The sequence below is a fragment of the Martes martes genome, assembly GCF_963455335.1.
Source record: "Martes martes genome assembly, chromosome: 4".
Taxonomy (NCBI): domain Eukaryota; kingdom Metazoa; phylum Chordata; class Mammalia; order Carnivora; family Mustelidae; genus Martes; species Martes martes.
In genome coordinates, this window is record NC_137891.1 from 2667446 (window position 1) to 2682699 (window position 15254).

General features: G+C 58.9%; 1 protein-coding gene across 1 annotated transcript in view; it reads left to right on the forward strand.

Annotated features, from left to right (window-relative positions):
* Positions 1-1774: 1774 nt before the first annotated feature.
* SLC45A4 (solute carrier family 45 member 4) overlaps positions 1775-15254 on the forward strand; it is a 28654-nt gene continuing 15174 nt past the window's right edge. The window contains exon 1 of the mRNA XM_080800723.1: positions 1775-2152. Coding sequence (XP_080656849.1) covers positions 1900-2152 — 253 coding nt within the window. The 5' untranslated portion in view covers positions 1775-1899. The remainder of the gene's footprint in view (positions 2153-15254) is intronic.

Below are 15254 nucleotides of genomic sequence, written 5' to 3' on the forward strand. Positions count from 1 at the left end.
GTTAGAAGTCCTGGTTGCTTCTGTTTTGTTTTGAGAGAGAGACAGTGCGAGCGCGTGCAGGGCGGGAGGGGGCAGAGGGAGAGGGAGAGTGTCAGGCTCCGTCTCACGACCCTGGGACAATGACCTGAGGTGACCCCAAGAGTCCGATGCTCCACTGAGCCACCCAGGCCCCCTCGACCCCCTGGTTTTGATCGAGCTGGTAGGGGGCACTTGGGGCATTCTGAGAGCAGTCTCGAGGACGGGGGTCATCGGAGTGAAGCGAAGGCACGGGGTGGGGGGTGTAGGATGCACCCGTGAAGACAGGACGCGTACCCCTGGGCCCAAAAGATGTTCCCGTGGCAGCAGGAATGGACCGGGAGGGAGCCCGCCGTGGTGGCCGGATGAGGGAAGGGCTGGGGCCCCGCCATGGTCTCTGGGGCTCCCCGAGGGGCCGCTCCGTGTGAAGGCTGCCCTTGGTTGCTCACCGGTTCTGGGGGGAAGGGGAGAAGGAACTGATGAAGCCCATCCTGGGTTAAGTGAGTATTAACCAGAAGTATTTTTACGTAAAGGAGCTGTTGAAAATCTCTGGTAAGATTTCAACTCACAGACCAACCTTAAAACAAGATGGGAACGCAGTGGTGTGATTTCAGGGACCCCCTTGTCCTGCAGGTGGGGGTGAAGAGAACCCCGGTGCCTGGGGGCTTGCATCTGGCCGAGCACGTGGGTTGGTTGGGGCTTCGTCCTTAGTCTGCTTGGCATTTTCCTAAGACCTTTCTAAGGGGAAAGTTCTAGTAGAAGTGCGGGGTGGGTGCTTTGTTGCCGTGTGTCCTGTGGGTACAGAATGCGCTCCAAGGCTCTTTGAGGCGCCAGGACAGTGGGAATGTGGGGCCAGGGTCAGGAGTTGGTCACCGGTAGGAACGGTGTGTGTGGGTTGGGAGTCCGTGAGCCCCTAGACAAGATAGTCGAGTTTGCGATGCAGGCACTTTTCTCCTGAAAAGGGGCCGTAACCTGCCAAGGTCAGAGACCACCGCTGTAGACGGCCCACAGCATGCACTCAGCTGCCTTTTGGTGGGCTTGGAACACCCCCCATTCCCACCGCCCCTGCCCTGCGGGTGGCAAGCCGCCCATCCTTGCTCGACCCGCCTCCCTGCTATCCACTCCTGGGCGGCATCTGTGCTCCTTTATCCAGCCTCCCCCGCCTCTCCCGCCCACCCCAGAGGCTGCCGATTCTTCTAGTTCTCACTGTTTCAAGAGCAAAAGCCGATCTCTCTCCTGCTGTCTGCCTTTCCTTGTCCTGTCTTCACCCCGACCCGGGATCAGATCGTACAAGAAGACGCTTCTCTAGGAGTCAGGGTTTGTCTTCTCCACGGCTGAGCCAGAGCCAGCACCAGAGAGCTGTGGTGATCCGAGGTCGGGGTCTCCCGGGTGGCCCAGGACCAGTCCGCAGAGCGCTGGACAGCCAGGGGGTGGGAGGCCACATGGCGGCCGCCCCCGACTGACTCTCTGCTGGGGTTGTTTTCCTCTTTTGCAGATCAACCACTCGCTCGATGGGGAGCAACGGCGGACCCCCTTCTTGTGTCACCTTCCCACCTCTCTGTAGCAAGAAAAATAACTTCAGCACCGCTTCGATAACGATGATGGAGCTAGTATTAACTGAATGGCAATTATGGATTTTTAACTCTAATTCACAGTAAACCAGCAAGCCGTGTGCTTACAGTCCGACCAAACATCATTTCGTTTTGCTGCGTGCCTCGCCCGCTCATGAGAAGTTAAGAGATCTCTGTACACGGAGGGATATAAGCACCGCTCGCCAGAGGAACACGACTGACGCAGAGAGAGAAGGCGTCCTAATTTATCCTTAACGATACCCGATAGTATTATTTATATAGGCGGAGGAAATCCATATACACGCATATATCTATGTTTCTGGTGGTAATGAGAATGGCCCCGCAGAACGCCGACTCGGAGTCTATGCAAGTCCAGGAGCTGCCCGTGGCCCTGCCGAACGTGCAGAAGCCGGGCAGCGCAGACGCCCGCGAGGAGACCATCAGCGAGGGGTCCATAGACCGGATCCCCGTGCGCCTGTGGGTGATGCACGGGGCCGTGATGTTTGGCAGGGAGTTCTGTTACGCCATGGAGACGGCGTTGGTCACGCCGGTCCTCTTACAGATTGGTAAGTGCCATCCGTGCCTCTGCCCGGTGTCTGGCGCTGAGCGTTGGCAGTCGCGGTTGGAGCTCGCGCACACGTCGGCACGCGGGGCTTGTCGGTGCGCTGGACAGCGTCAGGAGCCCTGGGAACCAGCGTCCCGGGCTTTTTGCTCCCCTCCACCTCCTCTGGCCACTTTTTCTCTCCGGCGGGTGGGCCTTGGGTGTGGATGAGGAAGTACCTGTTTCGGCAAGGTGCCAGTTGAGTGCTGGGGTGCGCGGTCAGCTTCCAGTCGCTCTAATCCCGGGGTGCCCGGCTCCCCTGCGGTACCTCCCACCCTTCTCTTGCCTCCCGGACATGGTCATCAGCCTTGTCCTGGGGCAGGCCAGGGAACCTCCCTGACTCTCCCTCACCTTCCTTCCCAAGGAGGGGAGGGTGACTGCAGACCATCTCCCAGTCAGGCACAAGGCAAGTGCTTGGAACAAAGCCCGGCCTGGAAAACCCAGAATCACGTTGTTTTTATTACCAGCTTCTTGTTGAGGACTTCAATCTGAGTTTCGAGTGGACGTTGCGTGGCTGAATGACAGTTATTTCCAGAAATACTGGAGTTTGCGGAGCTGCTCAGTGAGCCTTACAGAGCCCCGTATGGGAAGACCGTGGCGTCCCCTCCGGATCACTGCCGGGGGGGCGGTGCTCAGGCCCTGTGTGTTTTGTCTGTGTTCAGTTTCCCTCTTGTCTAAGGGAGTTTGAAAATCTGCAACCTTCCAGCCTCTGAGCGTTCTGGATAAGGGGCCGAGCTGTTTAAAGTCTTCTCTTTTGTTCCAGAACTCCGCATGTGCGTAGTGTCCGCTTGCTTTGGTGGTTTTAGGAATGTTTCTTTCTCCAGACATGATGCTTCCTGTTTGGTGAGCGCTCATGGCTCCGCGGTCCATCGGTCAAGTGCAGGGGTCTGAAAACTCGGGCGTTTCCGTCAGTGCCGAATGGTGCCCTCGTTTCCCACCTCGGCGGTGGCAGGTGCTTGCAATGGTTTCCGACGCCGTGGTTACGGGACGCACCCCTGCCTCTTCTCAGCATGGTTCCTTCTCTCCCCGCTGAGCTCACCACCCTGCGGCACGTTCTCTCTGTAACCCCGGGCCTTACCCATTCATCTTTAAAAGTGTCCTGAGGAGACTTCGTGAGACCTCAGGACGGGTTGAGCACTTTTCTGGGGAGCTGGGGACAGTGCGGCGTGAGTGATGAGGGTCCGCCTTGCTCTCATCTCCATGCTTGTCGCCTCTGCGTCTCTGCCCTTCACGTTCGTACCCCGGCAGGGATGCCGGGACCCAAGGCTGGTACGGGACGCCCATCTCTGCTCGTGCGGGACCAGCTGGAGCCGCCTCGCAGCAGTGTGAGCTGGAGGGAGCAGGGTGGCCGCAGACCTCCGCAGGGGGGACCCCCCCCCCCCCCCGTGCAGGGGCCTCCGGTGACGGTGACGATGGGGGTGGGGGGTGGTGAGCAGAGGTTACTCGGGGAGATGGGCTTGGCAAGTTTAAGAAAGGAAGACTGGCTTTGTGGCCAGACCTCAGGGAGTCCGGCGGCAATTAATTTTACCAGACGTTGATTGTTTCGGGCCTTGGGCATGGAGGGACTTGGGTCTGGCACCGCTGCTGAGGTCATCCCAGAGGCAGGCGGAACTGTAAGCGGGTGTTACAGTTCCACATGGAGTGACACCGTCCAGTCTAGACCACTTTGTGCTTACGGTGACTAGTACGGAATTCAGAAGCTCCGGTTGCTGAGAAGTAGGTTGTTCTAGAAGGACAGGTCTGGGGCCTTATTCCCAGATTTTCTTTGTGATGGGTTATGTGTATCATGGCTTAAAACCCTGGCACTAACAGCTTCTTGGAATGTTCCAGTTTCCAGGTTGTGAGGCTCAGTTTCTGTACAACTTAGCACGTCTCCTTGTTGGGGCTTGAGTACCCAATGTGCTCTGGGATGCTGGTATGGTTTTGGCTAGCCCGGGGCAGTAGACACGAGTGTGTTACTCTGGAGTGTAAAGGCACTTGCTGCGTCTGGACGGGAGGTCGTGGCAGTGGCTGCCGCATTCCCACCTCCACAGGCCCTGACCCTCAGGAGTAGGGGAGGGTGCGGACTCCCCAGCACTACAGGGCGCTGGCTCAGGAGGAGAGCAGGGCTTGGGGGTGGGGGAACCTTGCCCTGAGCCCAGGAGGCCCAGTTTATTTCCCGGGGTCGGGCTTCACACTCAGGGGTGACATAGTGATCAGAATGTTCTCTCACTTGAGCCTGACTTTCTTAGAACAGTTGTCTGCCGGGCCCAGAGGCGTGGTGTTTATTACGGAGTTTTGTTATCTGCAGTTACTGGAGCTGATGCTGAAACAGTAACCTTCAGTTCAGTCCACCTGCCTCACGTCTGCGGTGACTGCCGGTGTGACCGGCCCCGTTCGGCTCCTGTGTATGGTCACCACCCCAGAGGGCCCGTGGTGACCCCTCCCGTCCGGGGGCATGGAGCTGGATCCAAGGAGATTCTCACCTAGTGCATGTGGCACCCGGCTGAGACCGCAGGGCCCCCCAGGGAAGAGGCCTTTCAGAACTAGGTGTTAGAGTCAGCGCCTTTCTTGACCCCAGACGGAGCCTCCTCGTGGCCCTGGGATGCCCTGGATGCGCCTGCTTCAGGTGGGAGCCCACTGGGGTCGAGCAGGGACCAAACGTCACCAGTGGCCCGGTTGACCTGCTGGGGAGGGAAATGGGCATCACGAGAACGTGGGAAGTGTTCGGCAACACTTTCAGCTTCAGCGTCCTTGGCCGTGAGCTGTTCTGTTGTCCCCACAGGTGGAAGCATTGGGTTTTTCCATGGCCTTGTCTGGTTTGTGGTCCTAAAGCCACGCATTCACACCGGCTCTTGCGGCTTCTTCTCTGTGGCTGCCAGGCTGTGCGGTGTGCAGAGCCGGGAGGTGTTGGGTGACTTCCACTTCTGTCCCCCCAGCCCTCTGCACAGGTCTCTAAGCTGAGCCGGGCCCGCCCGCCCTCTGGCTCTGGGGGTCAGTGGTGCTAGAGGACTTGGGTGAGTCACAGGGCTGGCGTCTCTGGACACGGAAGGAAGACACGGTGCCTTTCACCCAATAGCCTCCCGGCCGGGAGGACAACCAGAATAGAGGTGACTGGGCTCAGAGGATGGGCTGAGTGTGCAGGGGCCTCCAGGGGAATGACGTCCCCGTGGCTGTGGTCATTTTACTGGGGTCCCTAACACCGCGTGGAGGTGGGGGATCCCGTCCCTTCCCTGCTGCTGCCCGCTGAGCAGGAGTCTGGATTAGTAGATACGGAGGGTTCTGGAGGCCTCTCTTAGGGAGATGAAGCATGTATCGTTGAGGAGGGATGACCCTGCCACGTGGTCTTGGCAGAGGTGGAGCGAGCTGTTGAGCTCTTGTGATCTCAGGGGACCTGGGCCCCATTAAGGGGACCCCAGAGCTGGCCTCAGCAGCCAACGGCTGCCCCATTTTGCTAAATCTCCCTATGGCCGGCCCCCTGGCCTTCCTGGGTCTTCTAGCATTGACATAATTTTGTGGCAGGCTAAAGGTTAGTGGGTTTTTAACAAAATGGACTTTCTGTTTGGTTGAAACAATTACTGCGTAATACATCGGTAGAACGTACACGGGTTCGGAAGGCCAGCCGGCCAGGTGTGCTTGGCAGATGTTGGGTGCTCTGGGAGACTGAGAAGGACCTGGATCCTCTCCCTTGGGAGAGGCTCCCGTTGCCTGGTCTGGGACCCAGGCGGCCTGCTGGATATGCTCTAACTCCGCGGCCACGTTTTAGGGTGTGTTAAACAGTGACAGCGGGGACCCGTATTTTGGTTGAAAGTCCCCTTCCCGGGGCGTGTATCTGTGTCAGCTCGGCTTGGAGCTTGGAGATGGTGGTGCGAGGCCTTGCAGGTTCCAGTGGGAGGTAGGGTCACCTGTCTCCCTGGCGAGTCTGTGAGCTGAGTGGGAGGGACGGCGGGAGCCAGCAGGTGGGCGGCCCCAGACTGGGCCAGGTGCCCTGCCAGCTGGGGCACTTGCCCCGCACCACGATCTCCAGCAGGTGACCAACCAGGTAACCTGCTCTTGATACTGTGGAGTGTGGCGGACCGTTTATGCTGGATCCCACAACTGTAGTTGCACTTTTTCTTTCTTTTTTTAAGACTTTTTTGTTTATTTATCTGCGAGAGCGAGAGAAAGCCTGAGTGGGGAAGGGGCAGGGGGTGAGAGCATATCCGAGCAGACCTCCCGCCGAGCAGGGAGCTCAGTCTCACGACCCCAGGATCAGGACTGGAACGGAAACCAGGGGTCAGACGGTTTACACCGATGGCGCCCCCGGGCACCCCGTGTGGTTTTCCCTGCTTTGTGGGCACGCAGTGTCGAAATGCCCCAGCCAGGAACCGGCCCACACGTGGTGTGCCCTGGAAGTCACCTGGCCTGGCCTGTTGCTGTCCTCGTTTGGAGAAATTAGGAAAACAGTCATAATTCCAGGACTGACTTCATTTTATGGCATAAGTTCCGCTTGTTGCCCAAGCAGGATCTTAAGGAAGAGCCTGGGTCTTGACATTGTTGGCGGTGCTGGTTGGTCTTTCCCAGGGAGCTTGGGTCTTGGGGTTTTATTTTTGGTCGCACGCTGTCTCCTGTGATCCTCAGCAAAGTGCATGTGTGGTGACAAGCGACCTGGCAGGACTGGTCTGTTTCCGTGCTTCGAGGATGACGGAGGCCATCTGCCTTTGAGTTGCTCTGGGAAGGACAGGGCCCCGCTGTCTCCTTTCTCCTCTGACCCTGGAGCTGAACTTCGAGGCTGGCTCGGGCCGTTGCTCTGCGGGATCTGGTAGGGTGCTCCGGTGGCGAGCTGGTTCCTCAGGAGCTGAAACATTCGGGTTAGTGTCGGTTTAAGTCCAGACAGTCTGAACTGTGTGTGTGTGTTGCACTTGACGGAGGCGTGCACTCCCTGATGGGCCGGTAAGTGTAAAGAGCGCCACGGCACCTGTGGCCACACTCCCCACGGGTAGCTCTGCCCCAGACAAGCTCTCCTCCCTGTCCCTGCTTTACCTGGCCATTTGGGGACCTGAAATCAGCTGTCTTGATCCCACGTGACCGCCTCTTTCTCTGAAAGGAGCCTTTAGACTAGAAACAGGTGCCATTTCTTGGGCCTGGAAGGGATGCTGCCACGTTGGCTGGGCCCAGGAGGCGGCAGATGAGGTGGAGGGATGGTGGTGAGGTGGGCCCATCCTTCCTGGCTCTGTGCCCCAAGCCTCTGGCTGGCTGGCAAGGGGCAGGACGTTGGCGTGGAAGGGTCACCGCGCTCCGTGGAAGATGCCACCAGCAGCAGTCCCCCGAGCACTGTCCTTGGAGCAGACCCAGCTTAGCCCCCAGCCCGTGCTTCCGAACCCTTGTTCCCAGGGCAGGCCGTCTTTACATTTAAAGTTGATTCTTCTTTAATTAGTAGCATTGCCGCCAAGGTCAGAATTCAGAAGTTCCTGACTGTTGGGATGGTGAGGTTTCCATCCCTCACCTAACCCCCCCTCCCCTCCAGGTTCATCCCTAGAGGCAGCCAGCCCTAGAAGCCTCCTGGAGACTTCCTCCAGGCCAGACACAAGACAAGGGGCTTTGTGACTTGTCCATGTCCCCAGTGGCCGCTCGCAGGGGCATCCAGAGCTGGTGAGGGTCCCGACTCCAGGTCGGAGCAGAAAGCCCGTCTGTGCTGGCGTCTCATGCCTGCTCGGCGGGCCCCGTCCCTCTCTCTCCCGTTTCTTACACGCTGGATCCCCATCCTGTTTACTGAACGGGTCAGCTTTGGAAGGGGACTTCTGAAAACCGCAGTCTTGGGCCCCAGGCTCAAATATTGGCATAAAGGAGGTCAGAGTGGCACCTCCGAGTCCAGGTCCCGGGTTTGGTTTGGTTTGGTTCGTGCTAAGGCGGCTTCAGCCCTTCTCCAGGGAAGACGCCTCCTGGGACCACCTGCCTGGTGCCACGCTCCCCGGGGATCTGGCGGTGGTGAGCCTCAGGGGGACATGCCGGGTCACTCTTCAAAGAAAGCCTGGGGAAGCGTCTGCCCCGAGCCCTGGAGCAGCCCTTCCTAACGAGCAGACACCCCTCCTGGCCTGGCCCCATCCAGCTCCCCTTCCCTGGGGAGAAGTTGGTCCCTGCCCTGCCCTGCCCTACCCCCGCCCCCGGTTTCCTCTTGGTTCGAGGTGTACCCTCCAGAGAAAAGAAGGAAAGCCATCTAGAAGAAAGGAGGCCGCCCCCTTGAGGAATGAGAACTCCTAATTCACGGGGAAAGTCCGTCGTCAGCTTGCCTGTCTCACCCAGGCTGCGGGGTAAAGCTTGTGTGCATTTGGTGCGCGTCTAATAAAAATGCAGCCTTTTTTCCCGTGCAGCTCTGTGTGAAGCAGGATGCCTGGGCTGTGAAGCTCCCCTTTCTTCCTGCGGGAGAAGCCCACCCTTGAACAGCCGCCCTTAGAGAAAACCTTCAGAGTCTGAAGTGCCCCGTTTCGCTCCACTCCCGGGGTTGCTCAGGGAGGGCCGTGTTGCAGGTGGGGCTGGCAGGGGCCTGGGGGGTGGGGGAGGGGCTGCTGACCGTGCCCTTGCCCCGCAGCAGCTGCGGGCTGGGGCAGCTGACTGCTCGCGGCCCGTGGGAAGTCCGCAGGGTGCCCCACCGGTCAGCACAGTCTCGGTGAGAATTGGGAAACAGGGTCACGCTGCATCGGGACTGGAAATGCAGCTGGTGACTCAGCATGTGCGTGCATGTGGGCATGAACTCCGGAGTCGGAGGCCGCGTGGGTGGGGGTGACCAGGCGACCTGCTGTGCGATCACGTTACTGTCTTTCCTGCAAGGTGCCTCTGACGAACGTGGAGCTTCCCCCAGGTGTGTTGCGATCTGGGCGGCAAGGGCTGTACCGGGTGTCACTGTGACTGCCTTTGCCTGGGACGTAGCGGGTTCTGGTGACAGGGTACTTTCTGCAGTTCACACGCTCTCAGAGTCCTCCTGTGCGTCCCCTTTGTGTACCTTGATGCCGCCCAGAGGGTCCAGTGAAGGCTTCGCGTTTGTCTGCCGGGGCTGCCACCCCAGGGCCGTCACCCCAGGGCCTGCTGCGGATAGCGTGCTTGGTTGCTTTTCCTGTTTTGCAAAAGCAGACCCAGCAGCCAGCCACCCCCAGTTTCCTCTACACGGGAAGCTTCCCCGAGGCATAGCTGTCCTGCTGACGTGGGCCCCGCAGAAATGCCCTGCTCAGCCTTGGGACCCAGACAGTTGAGCCCAGGGACACGAGATGAGTCGTCGCCTCGGACGCCTGGCCTCTTGCTTCTGCTGAGGTGTGGCTCCCCTGCTTGGCAGAATGTTCCCAGGTGGGGGCAGGAAGGAAGCAGCGTCCCTGAAGGGAGATGTCAAAGCTTCAGGTGGCCAGGTCAGCCTGCAGAAGCCGGGAAGGCCTGAGGCCTTGTCCCTGAATGCCGGGTAAAATGGGCAAGTGCAGAGCCGTGAGCCGTCCTCTGGGGCCTAGAGCCCAGGAGCGACAGATCGCCCCACTTACAAGTGACTACACACCTGTTACCCATGCCGGGGTGATGCTCTCCGGCTCCCAGGCACGCACGGGAGGCCCACCCCTCCGGCAACGTGAGGACCGTCATGGTGGCCCGGAAGCCCTGGGCAGTGTGGGAACCTCCCCTGCACAGAGAGGTCATTGTCTTGGCCAAAGTACGTTGGGGTTTTTGGAATTTAATTCTGTATTCCCCTCTGTTTTTTCTCTAGCAGCGGAACATTGGGCCGGGCGCTGCTCCCTCCCCTGGAGGGGGCTGAGGCTCCTTATCTAACCGTTCTTCCCGGATCAGTGGAAACTGAGGCCCCACAAGCCTGGGGGAGTTTTATCAGCAGGCTCTCTTGGGTGGGTTTTCCCCAGGACCCACCCGTCCTTCCTGGCACTTGGCTCTGCCCTTGGCTTATCTTTGCTTGCTCGTCTGCCAGGCCCCAAGGGCAGGGGCACAACTGCCCTGGTCCCCGTGGTCCCCTGGGTATTGTGCCCGCGTGTGCATCTAGCCTCGGGCCTGGTGTTGGGGGAGGCGTGCTCAGACTGCTTCCAGCTGGACTGTGGGGCACGATCATTCCGTGATTGATGCTTCCTCGTATGGGGAGTGCTGGGCTCAGTGCCGTCCCCAGCATCGAGGGCTGCAGAGCTGGACCTCCAGGCCCGAGGAACTGAGTGGGGGAGGGGATGGCAAATGGCCGAAATCGGAACTGGCCCTGGAAGATGTGCGTCTCAGGGAAACATCCAGATGCAGAAGGACAATCCTGTGGTGGGATTCTACCTGTTTGAGGGACCCAGACAGTCAGGTTCGTGGAGGCCCAAAGTGGTGGGGGCTGGGGAGGGGGAATGGGAAGTCAGTGTTTCACGGGGATGGTCTCAGTTTTGCAAGGTGAATGCCCTGGGGGGATCTTGACGACAGCTGTGCAGCCTCGTGAATGTATTTGATACCCCTGAACCGCACACCAGAAGATGATTGAAGTGGCCAGTTTTACGTTACATGTATTTGACCATGGTTTTCAGAATGTGGAAGAAAACAGGACGGGCCCCACAGACTCTGCAGCTCAACATGGGATTTCCTGCCGACGCGAGACTGAGGAAGCCCGAAGGCTGCCCCGTGGCCCGGGCTTAGAGTCGGCAGACGGCCGGCCCTCGTCCAGCAAGAACTCCAGGGCCCGCAGGCGTGGTGTCCGAGCCTGGGAGTCCCGCCCGGACAGCCCACTGCGGTCAGGGGACCCTTCCTGCCCACCCCTCCACCCACCAGCATCCACACTGACCACTATGGACCACAGGCAGCAGGCCAGGGGGAGAGGCACACGTGAAGGTGGGAGTTTGTCAGAATCTCCTGAATTTTGACCAAAATAATTGAAAAAAATTCACATTAGGCTGTTTTGTTTGGATTGGGAAGTCTGGATTTCCTTGTGTTTCAGATCATTGTATTTTAGAAACAATGAAACATCAGCTGTAGTTCTTTTTCCCAAGGAATTACGAAGCCTCTTATTCTTCTGTCGAGGCCTGACTGAGAGCCTACCTGCTTGGTGCTGGGCATGGGGCCAGGTGCGGCGGCGAGGCCTAGAGTCGACATGCAGACGGGCCATGTGACCAGAACAATTGGGTGAGGTCAGAGGTGTGGGAGGCAGTGGGACCACTGAAGCCCTGGGTCCAGGGATCAAGGGACTGCTGAGCAGGGGAGGCCTGCGGGGCGGTTATCTATCTAGCAGGCTGGACTCGAGGGCGGCCTGGTGCTGGGGGCTCTGCCAGGACCTGGGGGAAGGTTGTGATTGATGGGCTGGAGAAGCAAGGTTGGGAAGGGCAGAGTACTCGCTGTTGGCAGCTGTTGGAGGCAGGCATGGGAACAGCAAACAAGGCAGAAGGCTACCAACCTGCGTGCAGGAAGGGGACGGGAAGTCGGGAGGCTGTGTGGAGGAGGGGACACTGGGCCTCCCTGTTGCAAAGAGTAAGTTGAGGTCAGTGAAGCAAGGGTGAGTCAGCGCATTGTAGGCTGTGCTGTGCAGGGAGAGGTGTAGGCGAGAATGTGGCATGGCCAGAGGCAGAAGGGCAGGAGCTCGCCACAGAGTGGTGTGAGCAGAGATCTGGCGTCTGGTAGGCAGGGATTGATCACAGGAGGTATTACGTGCCACTCCAAGGAGGTGATTTCCAGAGAAACTGGGGCAGTTGTGCCTTTTTTCAATATCAAGCATATGAGCATTGGTAAAGGAACAGGTTTTTAGAAGTGTTAATAGTAAGCAGTGTCTTGTAGCAGTTTCCAGACTTTGCAGATTAGTCCTCAGAATTGTGGTGACCAAACATGAAGCAAGTACACAAACTTGATTAAAGAAGACAGAAAAAATGATGTGCATAATTCCTGCAGGAAAAGCTCATTTAACTGTACAATGAAAGCCAAAGGTCAGTTAAGTAAATTATAAACAAAACATTACAAATATGTGTTGCGATGATAAGATACCAGGCAGCCCAGACACTTGAGTGTGCGTTTGGGGTGACCTGTGGCACCTGTGTGGCACCGCAACCTCCACCCCCCCTCCACTTCAGGCGAGCACAGCCGGGTGGCTTCCCGGCTCCCTCCAGAAGTGCGTTGTTCAAGGCACAGTTGCAAAGGACTCACTGCAAATAGTATTTTCCTTAAACCTGTATCAGAAATAAAATCAGAATCCCAGAGAGGTTTTTTAAATGATAAACTTTAGAGCAAATGCTCTCTTAACTTTTCTTTTAAAAACAATCGGTATAGAATATGCCCACCCGCAAAATACTTTCCAGATAATGGTAATTTTGTTGTAAAAAAATAACCACTCACATCTTAACAAAACATGGACACACATAAAGTATGTAAATAGCATGTCAGTAGGCTTTGTGTCTGGGTGCAGCATAGGCTGTCTGCCCTCCATTTAGATGAAGAGTGGATAGGAGTATATCTTAGTGCTGGTGAAGGCTTTTGGGAGCACCAGAGAGAGTAACTTTAAGAAATTTCAGTTGAGTTTTGAGAATCTGGAGTAACCACGTTAGAAGTACTGTGTCTGCAAGTCTGGTCGGGGATGGGTCTCAAAATGCAAAACGGGGGACCTGGAAACCCGAGTTTCCGTTGGAGGTGGTCGGGGCTGGACAAGGGGGAGAGTCCCGGTTGGGTGAAGTGGCTTGGTTTCCTAAAAGTGGCCAGAGCCCTGGAGGGTTCTGCCAGCAGGAGGTGGGCTGGGCGGCGGGGTTGGGGAGGTCTGACCTTGCATCAGTGCGAATAAATTATCTTAAGTTCATTTTAGACTTATACCTGCTTACATTTTGCCGTCATTTAAGAACAGGACTAAGGGGCATTGCTGCCTGTTCGGGCCGTAATTGCGTGGACCCGGCAGCGGGTCCGTGCTGTGCCCCACATGCTTCCTGTTCCGCCAGCTCCGCCAGTCCCCCGGGAGGCCTGAGCTCTGGACGCTTCCTCGATCTCACCAGGGCCTGTGCCACCTGCTGCCTATAGCCTGTTGGTCCGCTCTGCATGCAGACGGCCCCAGGGAGCGTTGGCAGGGCTAGGGGACGGCCTTTGGTTCCCGGATTCTCTCACCTTGCTTAGATGATGGCGGCAGAGCAGAATTTAACCACAGCCCAGCCGAATTTGCAGGCTGTGTAGATGTGGCCGCGTTGTGGGTTTGAGGGGCTGTTCTCTGCGCAGCTGTGACCAGACACTCGGGATTTTTATTTTTTTAAAAGATTTTATTTATTTTGAGAGAATGCGAGAGAGCGAGCACGAGTCAGGGAGGGGCGGAGGGAGAAGCAGGCCTCCCACTGAGCAGAGAGGCCCATGTGGGACTCGGTCCCCGGACCCCAAGATCATGACTGGAGCCGAAGGCAGACGCTTCACCAACTGAGCCACCAGGTGCCCCATGACACTCGGGAGTTTTCAGCGGGGGTCGCAGGCATCTGCTGTGTCCTACTTGTTCACCTCCACGCAGAGAGGAGCGGTGTCTGAGCAGAGGGGAGGACCCGTGTCCCGCCGACTCTCACCTCTGTGGGGCTCATGCAGAGCCTGAGGTCCCCTGTGGCCCTGGGACCAAGTGCTTGCCCTTCGAGGGGAGGTGAGGCAGCACGAGCCCCCTGTCCTCAGGACAGACCAGCGTTCGGAGGAGGGCACACGCTCTTCAACAGCTAGTTCACGGCCTCCGCTGGGACAGCTGCAGGGAGCCTCGCTGCTGGGGGGAGTGTCTGAGCCGAGCACGGGGTGGTGAGTGGGCCATGGAGCGCCAGCTTTCCTGAGTCATGAGGCCACTCGTCAGGGTGGTCACCGTGAACCCTAGTCATGACCGCGTGGAGGGGAGTTCTCTAGAGGTAGGCCGTCGGCCTGCTGGGGACCCAGGGCTCAGCTAGCGCCGGCGTGTCCCCGACTGCTTCTGGGAGCCTTTGGTGGTGAACAGTGGCCGCTGGTGGGGAGGCCGGGCCCCATGGGACGCCGACCGTGAGAGCGAAAGGCGAATGTCACAATGGGGAGGCCCCCACACGAGAGCCTGCCTGCCACTCTGGCCCCGGGCCTCGCCTGCTACGTTTCAGCGCCGCCGAAGGTCCCGGGCGAGCAGTTTCCTCTGGTCCTTTCCTTCGAAGCAGGGTGGCTCGTGCTCGGACCCGGCCCAGCCTGCTTGAGGCCGCAGCAACGCTGCCGGGGGATCCCGGGGCCTGGGGACCGGGGGTCTGGGCCTGGACTGGCGGAGAGGGCCGCAGAGGGCCCCGCGGCCATGCCCCCTGCCAGCTCGATGTGTGGGCCTGTGCCGGCCGCCGGCTGCTCTCGCTGGCCTTCGGGGAGCTCAGCCTCCTGAGGGGCAGTTTCTGCTTGTTCCTCAGACAGCCGACTGCCGGGGGCATCTTGTCTCAGCCGCCCGCCTGTCTCGGCCTCAGGCAGCCCTCCCTGTTCTGCGGTCCCGGACCGCGGGGCTCCGCAGGTATGGACCCGCCGTGGCGCCCGGTCCCCGTCGCCCACCTGTGGCCTGGGCATCGCCGCCACCTCGCCTTTCTTCTGCAGGTTTCTGCCAGATCAGGAAAGTGTCAGTGTCCACGCCCCCTGGGCACGGAACTCTGTAGGATAAGCCGTGCATTTTTTGTGCTTTAGGAAGCTTCTGGAAGCTTCTGAAATCTCGGGCCTGGCCTTGTGAGTTCCTCTCCCATCGTGAAGGTGCTTGCTCTGGGCAGCAGACTTCAGAGCTGCTAGGTGGGTGCTTGTGCCGGCGGCCGGGGCGAGAGCGGCTGGGGCGCCAGCTGGCGGGAGTGGGCCGGGCTGTGTGCCTGGGGTGCTTTGCCTGCGGCCGCTGGGCGCCCGGGGCGGCAGCAGGTTCGCGCCTCTGGCTTCCCAGAGGCTCAGTGACCCGCCAAGTGCATCCAGCCGGGGTGCTGGGTCTCCTCCTCCTTTAAAATAGGACCGGCACCCCCAGCACAGACACACGGGGAGCCCCCAGTGCAGGGCTGGGAGGGCCGTGCACGCTTATTCCTGGAAGCAGCCCAGCCTCAGGGCCAGCGCAGGGGCTGCGGGGTGCTTGTTCGACCAGAAGAAAGACCCTCAGGATCCCCCGGAATTCAGTGCCGCCCAGGAAGTCTGGAGGACTCTGTCCAGAA